Source organism: Rhineura floridana, chromosome 1, assembly GCF_030035675.1.
Source record: "Rhineura floridana isolate rRhiFlo1 chromosome 1, rRhiFlo1.hap2, whole genome shotgun sequence".
Classification (NCBI taxonomy): domain Eukaryota; kingdom Metazoa; phylum Chordata; class Lepidosauria; order Squamata; family Rhineuridae; genus Rhineura; species Rhineura floridana.
Window position 1 is genome coordinate 66,725,667 of NC_084480.1, and position 17,009 is coordinate 66,742,675.

The 17,009-nt window shown below is 42.7% G+C and overlaps 1 protein-coding gene across 4 annotated transcripts in view; it reads right to left on the reverse strand.

The window, feature by feature from the left end:
* Positions 1-14,375, reverse strand: part of SLCO4C1 (solute carrier organic anion transporter family member 4C1) — a 49,951-nt gene extending 35,576 nt beyond the window's left edge. For 2 of the 4 annotated variants that reach the window (XM_061623298.1, XM_061623290.1), the window contains exons 1-2: positions 13,850-14,373; positions 4,841-5,104 (exon numbers count right to left, since the gene is read on the reverse strand). In XM_061623298.1, coding sequence (XP_061479282.1) covers positions 4,841-5,104; positions 13,850-14,081 — 496 coding nt within the window. In that variant the 5' untranslated portion in view covers positions 14,082-14,373. Of the gene's footprint in view, positions 1-4,840; positions 5,105-7,193; positions 7,257-13,849 lie in introns of those variants that run through there. The other 2 variants (XM_061623307.1, XM_061623317.1) reach the window with 2 other exon arrangements.
* Positions 14,376-17,009: the final 2,634 nt, after the last annotated feature.

Consider the following 17,009-nt stretch of genomic DNA (forward strand, 5'->3'; position numbering starts at 1 on the left):
CCCTCTTTTCCAAGATCCTTTCCTATTTCCAGTCCTTGGCTTCTCATGAGGAAACACAATGAAAAAATCAGTGTTTCTTTAAATAAAATTAACCAATTCTGTTTGTAAAACAGATCAACAGTGGTGATGTGTTGACTATGGGTTTGCATGAAGTGAGCTGTTTAGCTTTGTTGCATTAACTACTACTATAGTAACACAAGTTCTCTTTCAAGACTATTTCCCTGGAAACAAACTGAACCACAAAGTCGGTGGGCATTAAGTAATAATACCAGCCTTAGAGCAAATTGCTCAGGTGACCTCTTGGGTATTCCTTCCGTTATATCAAGTGTGCCGCACTTCATTTAGCAGGAGGCAAAGTCAATTTCAACTTGTATTTCAAGTTGAAGCAAGTTTATGCAGCTGTTGCGTGTCACTGTAGCCAGGAAATCTCTTCTTAAGACATGGTAGCAGTACTCTGAACAGATATTCATATGCAAGGTGGAAGACTGGGATCATGCTGGCCCATTTTACCCTGTATCTGCCTGATGTCTGTATGTTTCGTGATGTATTACTCCCAGCCCAGTAAATACTCTTCAGTTTTGAGGGCTGTTGATGAAATTGACCCCTATTTAATCCTAAACATATTCTCCAATGCATGGACATCATGCACGCCTGAAGACAGAAAGAACAAGCATAATCCCAAGCCTCCATCATGTTTAGTCTGAAAGAGAGTTTATGAGTGATGGGACAAGCTTATCAAATATAGTAACAATTTGCCATTGCTTTCAGATTAAATATATTTAAGTAGCTCCTGTGCAACATTATGAAAAATTATTCCAGTTCCAATAAAAGGCTGTAAACGAAGTGTCCTACACTGGAAACACATATATTGTCAAAGTTGAAATCAGAGTCAAAATCGTCAAAAGGAGAGCCAAAACCATCGAGAGAAGCATATGGTAGTGAACCAACTCTATTGTGCACAAGAGAGCCAGTGTAGTGTAGTGGTTAAGGTGTTGGACTACAACCTGGGAGACCAAGGTTCTAATCCCCACATGGCCATGAAGCTCACTGGGTGACCTTAGGCCAGTCACTGCCTCTTAGCCTCAGAGGAAGGCAATGGAAAACCACCTCATTTACCATGAAAACCCTATTCATAGGGTAGCCATAAGTCAGGATCGACTTGAAGGCAGTCCAGCAAGCAGCAGTTCAAAATGGAAATGTGCATTCCTGATCAGCCAGAAACATGCAGCCAGACAGTTCAGTGGCTATTGTGTTCTCTCTTGAATATACATTAAAAGGCACAAAATAAGGTATGAATGAAAGAAATGTAGTTGTGGAGATGAGTAAGATTTATGGCATATGACCCAAACAATTGATGAGTCAACATTAAAATCCTTCTGTAATCAATGAATGCCACATGGCATTTTCAGGTGTGTTTTTAGAAGTGTTATAGCGTTGGAAGGGACCTTAAAGGATATCTAGTCAAATGCAATGCTTAGTGCAGGATGTAACGAATCCCTGTCCCGCCTACATGAATTAACTGTACATGTCATTTAGATCCAATCTGATGCCCTCCAGATTTTTTGGACTACATACTGGCTGGGGCTGACTAGTGTTGTCCAGTCTGTCTTCAAGGGCAGCCTCACACAGAGTGCATTACAGTATTCAAGACATGAGGCTATCAGGGTGTGATCCACTGTTGCTAGACTATTTCACTTACAAGTGAGTCATCCAGCTCTTTGACTCTGAGGATACCTGCAGTCAGGGCCAGATTAAGCTTTGGAAGGCCCCTAGGCTGATTCTGAGTTGCCCGCCATCCCATCCTATCCCATCCCATCCTCCCCGTTTCACCTACCTTTCCACTTTTTTTGCGGCTGTGCGCACTGCGCGTGCAGGTTTGCATCAATCAAGATGACGGCCGAGGTTTCCCTAAGGGTCTGAAGCCTCTGCTGCCATCTTGGTTGATGGCAGCAATGTGTGCGTGTAACACGCATGCGTGCCATCAACCAAGATGGCGGCATAGGCTTCAGCTCCTTAGGGAAACCTCAGCCGCCATCTTAATTGACGGCAAACAGCAAAAAACAGCAGAGAAAAAGGTAAGTGAAGCGGGGCGATGGCGGGCGGTTCGGAAGCTCTTGTCCCGTGATCTGCGGCTCCTGTCCTGCTTCTGCGGATCGCGGGCCCCCAAGAGCTCTGGGCCCCTAGGCTTCAGCCTACTAAGCCTAATGGATAATCCGGCCCTGCCCTCAGTAAGAGATTAGACTGCTCCTCTTCTCCAGAAAATGGGGAGAACATGAAAAGAGAGAGAAAGAAAGAGGAAGCAGCATGTGATAATAATGACTTCAACATTCAAAAATGTTTTCCTTGTCAGCCAGTTGTTATATGCAGATGTCAAGTGACTGGTTATGTTATTAGGTTATCAGTGCATCCAAGTGGTTTAAAATGTAAATGTACTGCCTTCAAGTCGATTCTGACTTATGGGAGATGCTATGAATAGGGTTTTCATGGTAAGTGGTATTCAGAGAGGGTTTACCATTGCCTTCCTCTGAGGATGAGAGGCAGTGACTGGCTCAAGGTCACCAGTGAGCTTCATGGCTGTATGGGAATTTGAACCCTGGTCTCCCAGGTTGTAGTCCATCACCTTAGCCACTACATCACACTGGCTCTCACACCACACTGGCTCTCCCAAGTGTTTTACTCTAGACAAAATTCAAGGCTGCAAAATGGATGTGAAAGAAAGCTTTTTCAATAGCTAGGACTCTCTAGTACATAACTACTCACATCACAGAGGCCACTCCTTTTTTTAGTTAGGTCAATAAATAAATTATCAGCATCCATCAATGTTTAGCTGAATAAAGGCAATGGAGTAAAGGAAATGTGGTGCCTAGATTACCCACCACAGTCATCTGAACAATTTCCTGGTCAACAGGTATTTAATGTGCACATGAACAATTGCTTTATTTTCCAAGAGTGGAGGGGGTGAAATATTGCCCAGAGTATTTAATCAGTGAAAATGGGTGTACAGTACTTTTAAATGCAAGGTGAGCATCATTATAACTGAAAACATTTCTTTGTGACAAGTCCTTTTGAAAATTAGCTAATTATTGCCACCCTTCCAAACATCTTTAGAGCATACAATGAAGGCTCCAGCTCATTTCAATATGCTGGGCTGGTTTAAAATTTAAGCACTTATCTTCTATTTGAGTTAGTGTGGTCCCAGATGGGAGATGATTTCAAATATTGGTCATCATATATACTTGCATTCTTTAGTACAGCAGTAGGGAACTTGTAGCCCTCCAGATGTTGTTGGACCCCAACTCCCATCAACCCCAACCACTTCGCAGGGAAACCATTGAGAAGTAGGAAAGAAACCCAGGCATTGGCATTGTATATCATCATAGCACTGGCTAGAGTAATATGCAAAATTTTGGAAAGGTAATCAGGAGCCTGACGTAATGAAAACTTTGAGATATACTGTAAAATTGACTGCTAAGTTTAAAGACAGAGAAGTTCAATATGTGAATAAAACTTGACATTTTGGGAGGAAGAATATTTATAAAGTATTAAAAACAATTTCCCTCCTCCTTGATACAAGAATGGGTTGTAACTATTACTTGATGGGAAATATGAATCAATTAGTTATTAACCTGCTAAATTATTCACTTATTTATTTATGTTTTTTTAAGCAGACTGTTTATATACTTTATATATTTGTAACAATTGTACTGGTAATCATCTTAAGGTTGCATTTTTACAATCTTAGAGGATCTACTTTGCATACCAAATTCAGTATCCAGCATCTTCAGGTAGGGCTGGGGGAGATCCCTGCCTGAGATCCAAGAGACCTGATAGACAGTACTAAGTTAGATGGACCAATGATCTGACTCAGGATATCACAGCTTCCTATGTTCCTATATACTATATTATATTATACTACAGGCATACCCCGCTTAACGTCACTTCACGTCGCCTAGCTATAACATACATGCTCCATACGTCCCCATACCCCACTTAACGTTCGTGCGCTTCGCAATAATGTACACTTTATTGGCATGACGCCACTGCCATTTAGTGGTGATTGCGTGCAGTACAAGTGAAGACAATTGCTTCACTTAAAGTTTATTTTCGCTTAAAGTATACTCTCCGGTCCCATTGCGAACGTTAAAGTGGGGCATGCCTGTATATCATGGATTAGGGATAGTGTATATTGCATTTATATTGTACTTATAAATACCTTCAAATAAACGTTATTTTTAAAAAGAAGAGAGAAGGTGGACACACTTATTCCCATCCCTGGCAACCTCATTGTCTGGGACAGGTTTTGGCCCTCCCCATAACCCTGTGCCAAATTATAGTCTAATTGGTTCATCATGAATAACAAGGCCAGAACAAATCTTCAGAGCCTCACCCCTTCATCTGCAGAGGCCCACCCCAAGTTTAATTTATTGATTATGATATACTGCAGAGGTAGCCAACATGTGCCATCCAGTCATTGTTGGACTCCAAGTCCCATCTGCCAGCTGGGTATGGCCAATGTGCAGGAATGGAGGGAGCTGTAATCCAGCAACATCTGGAGGGCACAATGTTGGCTATCCCAATATAGTATGACACTGGAGCAGGATGGAATCCATCAATTGCTTTTTATATAAAGTTAGATTTTGCACTAAGCAAAAAAAAACAAAACCCACAGATGAGTACCATGAATCTCCAGTTTTTTTTTTAAAAAAAAAAGGTGGGAGAGACTCCATGTATATTGATTTTATAAATTCAACCTGTGTTTCATATATATCCTGGAATCATAGTTTTGAAACAACAATAAAAGACACTTAATAAGCCAATTTAAAATATAAGATGAACTTACCTTCTATTTTTTCACCATATATATATGGTCCACCAGTAAAATGTGGCAAGGAAAATACAAGCGATCCTACTGCTATCAAGAAAGACGCAAAGGCCAGCCATCTTGGTTTGTGCCCTCTTTCGCCATAGAAAGATATAAAAAGGCATAATACACAGAAGGAAATGTCATAGCCAGCAGATATTACACCAGTGAGGGAACTGTTCAAATCATAACGCTTCTCAATAGTGGAAATGCTCACATTTATTAATCCATTTACCACAATGCCTAAAAAAAGAGAGAGAGAATTAGACAATCAAATTATATTTATATATTGTTTTTTATGATAGCATCTTCCTATATGTGCTAGATAACGTTTTGTTCTCTAAATTTCAATATTAGTCCCCAAACTATTATATTAATGTGAAATCAAAGTAATTTGAGCCAAAATACACATAGTGTAGTTACAGCTGATTTTTTATACATCCATGGAATATATCAATTGCAGGTTTTATGGCTTGCAAATTTTGTTGTTATGTGCCTTCAAGTCGACTACGACTTATGGCAACCCTATGAATCAGCGGCCTCCAACAGCATCTGTCATGAACCACCCTGTTCAGATCTTGTAAGTTCAGGTCTGTGACTTCCTTTATGGAATCAATCCATTGCTTGTTTGGTCTCCCTCTTTTTCTACTCCCTTCTATTTTTCCCAGCATTATTGCATTTTCTAGTGAATCATGTCTTCTCATAATGTTTCCAAAGTATGATAACCTCAGTTTCATCATTTTAGCTTCTAATGATAGTTCTGGTTTAATTTGTTCTATCACCCAATTATTTGTCTTTTTCGCAGTCCATTGTATGTGTAAAGCTCTCCTCCAACACAACATTTCAAATGAGTTGATTTTTCTCTTATCTGCTTTTTAGAAGTATCAATTAATGAAAAATAAATGAAATCACAAATATCTGCAGTACAATAAAATAACTGTATTTACTTCAGTGGGACTTACTCCTAGGGAAGCGTACACAGGTTTGCAACTTTAATTGGTGTTAATTTGAAGTGTAGCTTAGGCCTAATGCTCATGTTATTTTTTTTATTTTTCAGATAGTCTCCATAAAGCCATTTCATCAGGGAAAATAGTTTGTGATAAATAACATACATTTTTACTACATTAGGGCACATTCAACCATATTAGTTGCCTTTAAAATATGGCATAGCTTCGTGGTGATTTTTAACTTAAAAGTATTCTGAGAGAGAAAAATAAGGTGAATTAATCTTCAGATCACAGGCTTTCAGCACTATCAATAAAAAAATTAAGTAACCTAATTAAATATTAGAGAGCCAGTGTGTTGTAGTGGTTAAGGTGTTGGACTACGTACGACCTGGGAGACCAGGGTTCGAATCACCACACAGCCATGACGCTCACTGGGTGACCTTGGGCCAGTCACTGCTTCTCAGCCTCAGAGGAAGGCAATGGTAAACCCCCTCTGAATACCGCTTGCCCTGAAAACCCTATTCATAAGTCGGGATCGACTTGAAGGCACTCCATTTCCATTTCAATTAAGTATTATGGATAGTATTCAACGCTACTCCTACTCACAGAATCTTTTTAAAGTGTTGTTTAATGTGCCCTAGGGCCTACAGGTGAAGGGTACACACTTACTGTTCTACCAGTCCCAGTGCATCTCCACCTCTCTTTTCTGAAAATGGGGGCACATGACGCTAGTCAGACCCTGCCTCTTTTTACTGTAAAACCTAGTGGGATCAGCTTGAGTGCTTTTTAAAAAAAATTCTTGAGAGGGATTTCGCAACTGATCAACCTGTTGCCCCTCCAGGAGTGGCCAATGGAAACACTTTACTGTAGGTGGCCAGCGTGCTCACAGCCTAATAATAGTACTCATGGAGGATAATGCTATCAATGGATACAACCCACACTGGCCATGCTCTTCCTTCATGTAGCTCTGAAGCATCCAGCAAAAAGCTTGCAAACAAGAATTGTCTAATTTTGTCTTTGAACTCAGAAGGAGTATTTCATTGTTCATATGTTAAACAAATTATTTGCACCTTAGCTCTTTGTGGACAACTACTTGTTCTTTTGTGTAATTAGGATTCCCATTAAAGATCATTTATTCCTCTTGAATATTTGCAAGCTTTATTCCACCTAAACCCTACAAGATCCGTGCAGGCAGAGGCCATACATTCACCTCACCTGTTTTGGAATGCAATGCTACAGGCCAATACTATGCAAGTTGTCTCAGAAGTCTCACCGAGTTCCCAAATCATTATACAGTTCATCATTTAATAAGTTATTTTTCTTTAGATACATGAATATGACTATCTAACTTTGATCCATAAAGAGCTCAAAGTTTGGTCACTTACTGTTAAAGAGTGACAGTGTAGTTGTGACAACAGTCGTCAGACCCCAACAGAATTTCATGCAAACTATTAGGCATTGGCAATCATAGCAGCCAACCTGTTGTACAGTTGCCCAATCCTTAATTGTCCCTTTTGAAGATAAAGACGTAATAGAATTGCAAATAATGCCAACTTGGTAGAACTTGTCTTTCAGGCCCTCCGCCCACTGACGTGGCACATGGCCTGGGTAAAGTTTTGGAGTGTGATTCCTGAATAAACAAAAACCCGATCATGCATGTTTAGTTTTCCTGACACTCAACAGCAGGAAAAGAGATTAACAATTATTTCAATATATGAAACCTGCATGCATAGGTATACCTGCATGCATGGTATCGCCCACCACTACACAAGAATGTAAAAAAGACCATCTGCACAAGAGAGAAAGGCCAACAAAAGAGGTGCTGATCCTGTAGTGCACCTTTTGAATGTGGAAAAAAAAGCCCCATCAGCTATTCTAGCTGTCTCTCAGCATGGCCACTGGATTGGGCTGATGGGAGTTGTAGTTCAAAAAAGTAACTTTTCCAAGCTCTGATTAGTATCAGCCAGCACCAGCCTCCCTCAGTCTAAATTATAATACATCTGTACAAGAGCCTTAAGACTAAATGCTATGACACAAGGATCTATGTACTGGGGGGGGTGTTGCCCAGTGACGTCACTAGGGTTGGTGTCACCCGGTGCAGTAACTCATGGTATCACCCCCATGGACCTCCTCCCATACCAGACCATACAGAATCCTTAGTAATGTTTTTTGTACTAATGTTACTCGTAAATCGTAATTCCCAGATATCACTGGCATCCACTTGGCCTTGTTGATTTATGCACTCCGTGTGGCATGATACAATATCCCTGCACAATAAAAAGGGTTGTTGGAAAGACTACACACACACACACACAGAGAGAGAGAGAGAGAGAGAGAGAGAGAGAGAGCCAGCTTTGGGATCGTCACACAAACAACCTAGAATATTTTTTCCCTTTCACAAGGACATGCAAAAGATTGAACCCAGGACCTTCTGCATGCAAAGCACATGCTCAGCCTACCACTAAGATATAGGGTAGAAAAGCACTCACTGTTCTGCTGGTTCTAGTGCTTCTCCACCACTTTCTTCTGCAAATAAGAACATAAGAAGAGCCTGCTGGATCAGGCCAGCGGCCCATCTAGTCCAGCATCCTGTTCTCACAGTGGCCAACCAGGTGCCTGGGGGAAGCCCACAAGCAGGGTTGCTGTAGTCCAGCTGCATCAGGAGCACACTGCATTGCCTAGGCCCATTTTAAATGAACACTGCCTAAGGCTCCAAGAGGTCTTCTGTAACTTTAAAAGTTGTGCAGGGAGAAGGGAGAATTCCACCTTGTGGTTTTTTCCATTACAGGGTTGCAAAAACACCTGCACTTGGCTGACTTTCTCTTCTCCTAAAGATACAGGATCAGTCTCAGGCCATGAACCTGACAACCCTAATCTCGTCTAGATAGTCTGGGCTTAATTTAACATGCCAGCGATGACCTTTAAAGCCCTGAATGATTTGGGACCAGGTGACTTAAAGGCTCACCTACATCCATACAAGCCTGCCCATACCCGTGTCTGAAGCCCACCAACAAAGGAAGTTAGGTGGGAAAGCACCCAGGCAGGCAATATTAAGCAAGCACCAAATCTGGATCTTTTCAAACAGGCCTCTACTTACCTTGACTTACAGAAACTAACTGGGGTAGAGGATGCAATTGTCTGGTCTGGCCTTGGTGTGTTTTTGATGTTGGACTGCTAGTTCGCATAATAGGGAATTGTTTTGTTGAGATTTTTTTTAAATGTAACCTATTGTATGTTATGTGAACCACCTTGGGAAGAATTCTATTTTTGAAGGGTGGTATAGAAATGTAAATAAAATAAGTATTTGGCTGTGGCTTAAAAATTCCCTTCCCATATTATGAACTGTTGCGATAGGAGTCACTTTTCATGGCTGCTTCACCCAAACAATTTTATAGGTAAGTGCCAAGCATTTTGTGTTATGCGCTCATAACACTGCAATGTGCACATGTAGCGTACACACAGTTCCAGTAACATGTGCCATACAAATACTAACACCATGGGACTGTGATTTGCCACAGTGCAATGTGTCAAGCACTGGACTCGGTACACCAGACAAATCATCTGGTTAACTTAACTCCTGGAGAGAAGTTTTATTTTCTAAGCTGAGCTTCCAAAAAGCATGCAGGGGGATAAAAAACACCCACATTTGAGCATTACTTTGAAATGCCAAGATGTCCACAAGATCCTTGAGTTCACCCTATGAAACACAAATATTATCCTGTACAAAAGAGGCAACACTTGGCATTTTTAAAATAACTGCATGCCGCCACCTAACCTTGGCATTCTTGATCTATGTACAAAAAGGTTAAGTGCAGAACACCACCCAGGTGTGGCAACTTCACCTGGGAAGAGGCCTCCAGTGCCCAAATGTGACTAGGGTAGAACCTGCCCTCAAGAGCAGTTCACGCATTCCCACATGGAGGCCATGGAGAATGGCCCCTTGCTGCGCACAACAGCTTTTTCACACCACTGCTGTGACATGTGTCACCTATCCTTGCAGGATCTCTCCCATGGTAGGCTGAACTGCCATACCAGCAAATTCAGTTCCCAATAGCTATTGCCAGCTCCAGGGAAATTTGCAAGCCCAAGCAGTCAACCACACCACACATCAAGAGAAACTGTTTCTATGTAAACAGCATAAATGAGCCCCCAAAACTCACCAGCTTAGAGAAGAATCACCAGTTTGCTCATATAAACATGTATGGAAGCGAGCAAGAAAGTCTGCTTTTGCCATCTGACTGGTGACTAATACGAAGCCCCCCCCCTTTTAATGCTCTGCCTGGCACCCACTTTACAATACTTCCCTCCCCACCCCCAGTTGAAATAATCTTAGCAGTCTAACCATATTTACAACAGAAACACTTTTTAGCGTTCGGGAGTTAACTACCGTTAACTTCTCTACCGTTGGTTTTCGTATTCGTAGTGGACAGCACGATGAAAATGTCGACCCAGTGTGTGGCAGCTGTGAAAAAGGCAAATTCCATGCTAGCAATAATTAGGAAAGGTATTGAAAATAAAACAGCCGATATCATAATGCCGTTGTGTAAATCTATGGTGCGGCCGCATTTGGAATACTGTGTACAGTTCTGGTTGCCTCATCTCAAAAAGGATATTATAGAGTTGGAAAAGGTTCAGAAGAGGGCAACCAGAATGATCAAGGGGATGGAGCGACTCCCTTACGAGGAAAGGTTGCAGCATTTGGGGCTTTTTAGTTTAGAGAAAAGGTGGGTCAGAGGAGACATGATAGAAGTGTATAAAATTATGCATGGCATTGAGAAAGTGGATAGAGAAAAGTTCTTCTCCCTCTCTCATAATACTAGAACTCGTGGACATTCAAAGAAGCTGAATGTTGGAAGATTCAGGACAGACAAAAGGAAGTACTTCTTTACTCAGCGCATAGTTAAACTATGGAATTTGCTCCCACAAGATGCAGTAATGGCCACCAGCTTGGATGGCTTTAAAAGAAGATTAGACAAATTCATGGAGGACAGGGCTATCAATGGCTACTAGCCATGATGGCTGTGCTCTGCCACCCTAGTCAGAGGCAGCATGCTTCTGAAAACCAGTTGCCGGAAGCCTCAGGAGGGGAGAGTGTTCTTGCACTCGGGTCCTGCTTGCGGGCTTCCCCCAGGCACCTGGTTGGCCACTGTGAGAACAGGATGCTGGACTAGATGGGCCACTGGCCTGATCCAGCAGGCTCTTCTTATGTTCTTATGTTCTTATGTATTGTCGATCGAGGTTGCTGTTTCTGAACAGGGAGTTTGTGTTTATTTGGACTTCTACTCAGCGGGTTCTTGCAGTTGCAGTTTGGTTTATGAAGTTTATGCACATTAAACATTTGTATTCGCGGTACTGTATATTTTGAATGAAAGTTGCCTAGAGGTATTTTGCATTAGGCAAGGAATCATAATCATATACATACATGTGAGATAAATGGGAAAGCAATCGCAGCAAAATTAGCCTCATTTTTAAAATGAAAATTTTATTTATTTATTAAATTTATATCCTCGTCCTTCCTACCGAAGAACCCCAGGGTGGCAATACATTCCAGTTATACTTGAGAACTTAGATGAGTTATGGGGGGGGGAATAGGATAACCCCCTTTTTAAAAACCACACACGCATGTATACACAGGAAAAAACCCCTAAAAGCAGCCTGCTAATAGCAAAGTTAGCTTTCTACATCCAGGAGCACTTTATGTACTAAAAAGGACTCTAAAAATCCATTATATCCCGGTCCTACCTTCGATTAATCGGGAGCAATCCCCCCTCCCTTCTTGGATGCCCCAGAATTTACGGCTACTGGGCACAGGATCGTGCCGTGGTGCTCAAAGAGACGCAGGCTGGCAGGTTTGGGAGGGCATCAGAAAGCAGGGCAGGCGAAGTGATGCTGCCGGCCCTCTCTACAGACTGGGGTGGGGAGGGCTGAAGGGAAGGTCTTGCACAAAGACCGGCCAGGGCTGCGGGTGCAGAGGGCGCTCCCCGTGTCACCCGGGCAGAGTTGGAGGCACGCTCAGCTCAGCTCTCCAAAATGCCCTGTGCGCCCACCGGCCAGCTCTGAAACTTACCTTTCCCTTCCACGTGGCGCACAAAACAGTCACTCCTGGTGGTGGTGGTGGTGATGCAACAACCTCAGGCTCTAGCCTAGCCTGCTTGGTAACAGCTGCAACGCCGCTTGAGGCCCCACCCCGCAGGACATCCAGCTGGTGCGGTGGTGGCGGCGGCGCCCTTCCCTGCTCTTCCCCCATGCCTCACGTTTCCTGGTGCCTTGCCTAGGGGCGGCTCTGGGTGTCACCCCCCTCATGGTGTCACCCGGGTGCGGCCTTCACCACCCGCACCGCCTTAGTGACACCCCTGGTGTTGCCTCCACCTTTGTAAAGGAATTGGGGTCAACAGACTAGAATCATCACTTTAGTCTAGATTATTTATTTATTTATTTATATCCCACCCTTCCTTCCAGCAGGAGCTCAGGGCGGCAAACAAAAGCAGTAAAAACACTTTAAAATGTCATAAAAACAGACCTTAAAATACATTAAAACAAAACAACTTTAAAAACATTTTTTAAAAGCATCTTTAAAAAGGGGGTTAAAAATATTGTTTTTTAAAAAGGGTTTTTTTAGAAAAAACATATTAAAAAGCAATTCCAACGCAGTCACAGACTGGGATAGGTCTCAACTTAAAAGGCTTGTTGAAATAGGAAAGTCTTCAAAAGGCACTGAAAAGATAACAGAGATGGCCATGCCTGCCTAATATTTAAGGAGAGGGATTTCCACAGGGTAGGTGCCACCACACTAAAGGTCCATTTCCTATGTTGTGCAGAACGGACTTCCTGATGAGATGGTATCTGCAGGAGGTCCTCACTTGCAGAGTGCAGTGCTTTACTGAGTATATAAGGGGTAAGACAGTCTTTTAGGTATCCTGGTCCCAAGCTGTATAGGGCTTTATACACCAAAACTAGAACCTTGAACTTAGCCCGGTAGCAAATAGGCAGCCAGCGCAATTCTTTCAGCAGCGGGGTGACACGTTGGCGATACCCTGCTCCAATGAGCAGGCTCGCCGCCGCATTTTGCACCAGCTGCAGCTTCTGGACCAACCTCAAGGGCAGCCCCAGAATTGACAATATCCTTGACTACAAAGTCTCCAAAATTGGAAGGAAACTGTAGAAACTAAAATCTTCTTCCAAAGTGTAGCAGCCCAACCCACTTTATTGCAAAAGGGAAGTGTCAGTATCATCTAGCAAATGCACCATTCCACACAGAAGAGAAACACGTTTCAGCACAGCCTCCCACAACAAAGGGAGGCAAGATTTGGGCTCAGCACCATCAAAGCATGAGAGAAGGTGGGAGGGGCAGGCTGAAGAAGAGAATCCTGCCCTCAACACAACCTCAAAACAAGAGTACCATACCACTTCTGTGGTGTGGTTGACACTTCCTTATGGCTCCATCCCACACTGCTTCTGTCATATCTGCGTATAGGAACTCACATGGGAGAGGCTGATGAGCATTGGTCATAACCTTGTCTTCAGTCCATCCCATGCGATTTTATGCGTACAAATGTTACCAAAGTGATACAAGATGGAGCCACAAGGAAGTGCAATCAAGCTGCTATAATAATGAAAACCTGGCTCCGAAATTCAGCCTCTCAACAAGAGACAATCAGACGTCTGTTTCCTTTGTTCCTAAGGACATGTTGCAATTGCCCCAAAGCCCAGAACTAGCGTTAGTAATCAGTGATGGGCATCATGAAGTATGTGCGATCACTTCAGCACACAATCTTGAAGGATCCCACTATTGATTGACTGACTGACTGATTGATTGATTGATAGATTATGTTGGAGGGGTCAGTGTGGAATCCTGTGTTTTTAATGCTTTCAACCCACAATTGATCATAATTTTCACTCCCGTGACCCTCACCCCACCCCATCCTGCCATAAGGGTGCGTTTTATCAGGCACATCTGAAGTCAAGAGGCGCCAGATCGATCAAGTCGTCCCCCTGATGGAACTTAGGAAAAGCCCCCACCCCACCTTCTTTTTTTCCTTACCTTGAAAGATAGAGAGGAGGCTGTAGAAGAGCAAGTAGCCTTTGGGGTTGTTGCAGATCTGCAGGGCAGGGGGCGTGAACTTGCCGAAGCCGCAGAGTTCTTCGCCCGGTTCAAAACTGGGCGAGTCGCCGATCGCCGAGCGACCGTCGTGGGAGACCACCGTCGTCTTCTGCTCTTCGCGAGCCGGACTGGAAGGCTCGAAAGCCAAGTTATCCACGCCATCTTTCTTCATAGTGCACCCAGCCGGAGGGGATGGGAATGGGGTCGGTCTGGCTCAGCCGGCAATCCCGTCGCAGCCCCTGAAGCACCCGGTGGCTCCCCCGAGAGGCTGGAGCAGAAAGAAAGATGGCAAGGATAGGGATCAACAGAACTGGTTGCAAAGACCGTCCCTATTTAAGGAACCAGGAGTTGTGGCCACATCCGAGGATGAAACTCTGGAGGAGGTGAAGACCTTTGGAGCGATGTCAAGCGCGGCTCTGCCCAAAGAGTTGCGCTGACTGGAATGACCAGTTTGGGCTCACATGGCCAAGGCGACGCTTGTTGTCGTTCTGCTCATCCACGCGTGAGTAAAACGCGTGGAAGGAAGGCGGGAAACAAGAACAATCGCACTCAGAACACAAGCACTTTCTTCCCGAGGGTCTCTGTCTCTCTCCCAGCCGCCCCCTTCCCTTCAAATAATTTTGGATTCAGTAAAAATAAAATAAAAGGGAACCTGTAGGTGTCACTAGTGCCCATGCTAACGGTTGTGCTACCTAGTTTTTTACAGCTGCCTTTCTGCTCCCAAGATTACTTTCCTTGAAATCATCCAAAAAAAGGGAACACTTGCAATGCAAGGTTCCCTCCCCACTTCCCAAGCAGTTAAATGCATACAAACATTGTGTGGCAGGTATTTACATATAGATATACCTATACATGTTTATTTATTTAAGCATATGAAATTGATAACCAGCTAAAGCTATTATCCAGTGTTTTGGTTTGGTGTGGTTTTAAAATGCTACTACTTCTGGCAAACAGAACCGGTAAAATAAGTTAACTATTGAAGGCCACTGAGCCCTCTAAGAGTGATCTGGAATGTTGCAGAGAGCCTGCTTTGTGACAGTTAAGAATGACAGTTGGTCAGTGACGCCATGGCAGCCAGGCTGATTTGGACCCAAATTAAGGCCTATCACACACTACAGAGTCACATTCCTTCTGAATCTGATCCTGAGGTTTCAGTGCTACATTGTCTCTCTAGCGCTATACTTCCACTGATTGCAGCCAAATCAAAGTCTGTGGAATTACTGGCAGGTTCAATGAAGACTCAGCTTGTTAAGAATTAATAGATATATGGGTTTTCTCCCCCCTCCCCCCTTTGTGATTAGATATGCGTTAACCCATTCAGTCACAGTGTTGGCAAGACTCAAAACTTTGCTGCTTCAGGTATATTAAAACTACTTCTAACAATGAAGAATGCAATTTGTATCGTTGGTGGACACTAGTAGAGTCTATCTTCTGAGGACTTTTTTGCTGTCTTTTGTTGTTTAATGTTGATTTTAATTATTATATATTGTATTTTAATGGCATTTTGTTAGTAAGCTTCACAGAAAACATTTTTTTATGGGCAGCTACATACATTTAATAAATAAAGCATTGCCGTTTCTTACAGAAGTAAACCCTTATTTGGTGTGGAGCAAAGCTCTGGAAGCAAGTGACTAACAAAGAGCCGGTCTCTGAGATTACTCGTTGTGTCGCTGCTATCCCTTATTTTAGGAATGGTGGAATCCTGACTTCTTCCTGCCTCCATATGGTATGAAAGATAAAAGGCAGGGCTGCACCCCATTCATAATTGTCCAAGCAACTGATGTTCAAATAAGATGCATTCTGAAGACCACTTATTAATTACCCATTAGCCCCCTTTAATCACTTTGTTGAATTTATCATTCCAGTGGTTACACTGCATACACAAGACACCGGCCTTTTTCTTCATATTAATTACTCCGTAGAAATTTACTACTCACTGGTTCTATATACAAACAGGAGAAGAGGCAGTAAAAACATTCTGGTTTACAATGTTGCTTTTGTCTCAACTAGTTTGTTTATGTAACCTCTTTCCATTCCCTGGACACCATTCCCACATTGCCTGTTCTAAAGCAGCACCCTGGTCTGTGTGGAAAATAAAGGGAGAAAGTCCTTGTTAATTTCACTGAAGTTAAAATATATCATATTTGCGGTCTCATTCGGCACTAATGTCTGTACATGTTGCTTCTGATGTGACTAAAAATGAGGGTTTCCACCTGTCCTTTGTTATGAGATCAATTAAATTTTGATTATTTTTGAGATGGATAGCATATGCATGCAATAGAAGACTGAAATCATGGAAAAATACAGGAGCAGCTTGTACCACGGTCAAAAGCCAGGTGAAGCACTCTGAAAGGCTGCCTACATTATACACAGTCATTACCCCTAAGGTATGCTCCTTGTTTCGTGATTTAGCCTGCAGTCCTAATCCCATTTACCTAGGAGTAAACCCTGCTGAATTTAATAGTACTTAATGCTCAATAGATATAGTTAAGATTGCACTGTCAATTCCTAGCCTCCTGTGACACTTCTTGGATTGCTTGTTAAATTGGAAAATTAAGTCACTAAGAAATGACTGACAGGTATGATCACAGTTAATGTTTACCTTTCTATTACCTTTCTATTGTTAGATCAGGAAGGAACAGGATCTTCAGTAGGTTATCACTTCTTAAGTAACTCAGTTATATAGGCATCCTGACTTTGATAAGACAGAAAAATGGGATGTTTAGTCTTTCATTTTAATCATTAAACCCCCATCTCCGGCATAAAATGAGTTGCTTTCTGCCTTAGCAACTAGAAATCTTTTGAATCCAAAAGAGACTTCATTTTCCAGTACAGGAACCTTCCTATAGGCCTCCATCCTCATGCTCCTCTTCTCTATTGCTCTGTTGCCGAAGAGGTACACAAACCATTCCATCAAACCCCAGCCTCACAGACTTATGAACAAATATTAACCCCCCAATCCCTTTTTCCTCTCTGGCAAGACTATCAGCTGGCCAAAGCCTCACCCTCTTCCCCCTTTCCCCATCTTCTGCTTTCAAACCAAATCAGCCCTCTATTTCTTGAGGTGATCTACTCTCTTTCTCCCCCTTGCTGTACTCTC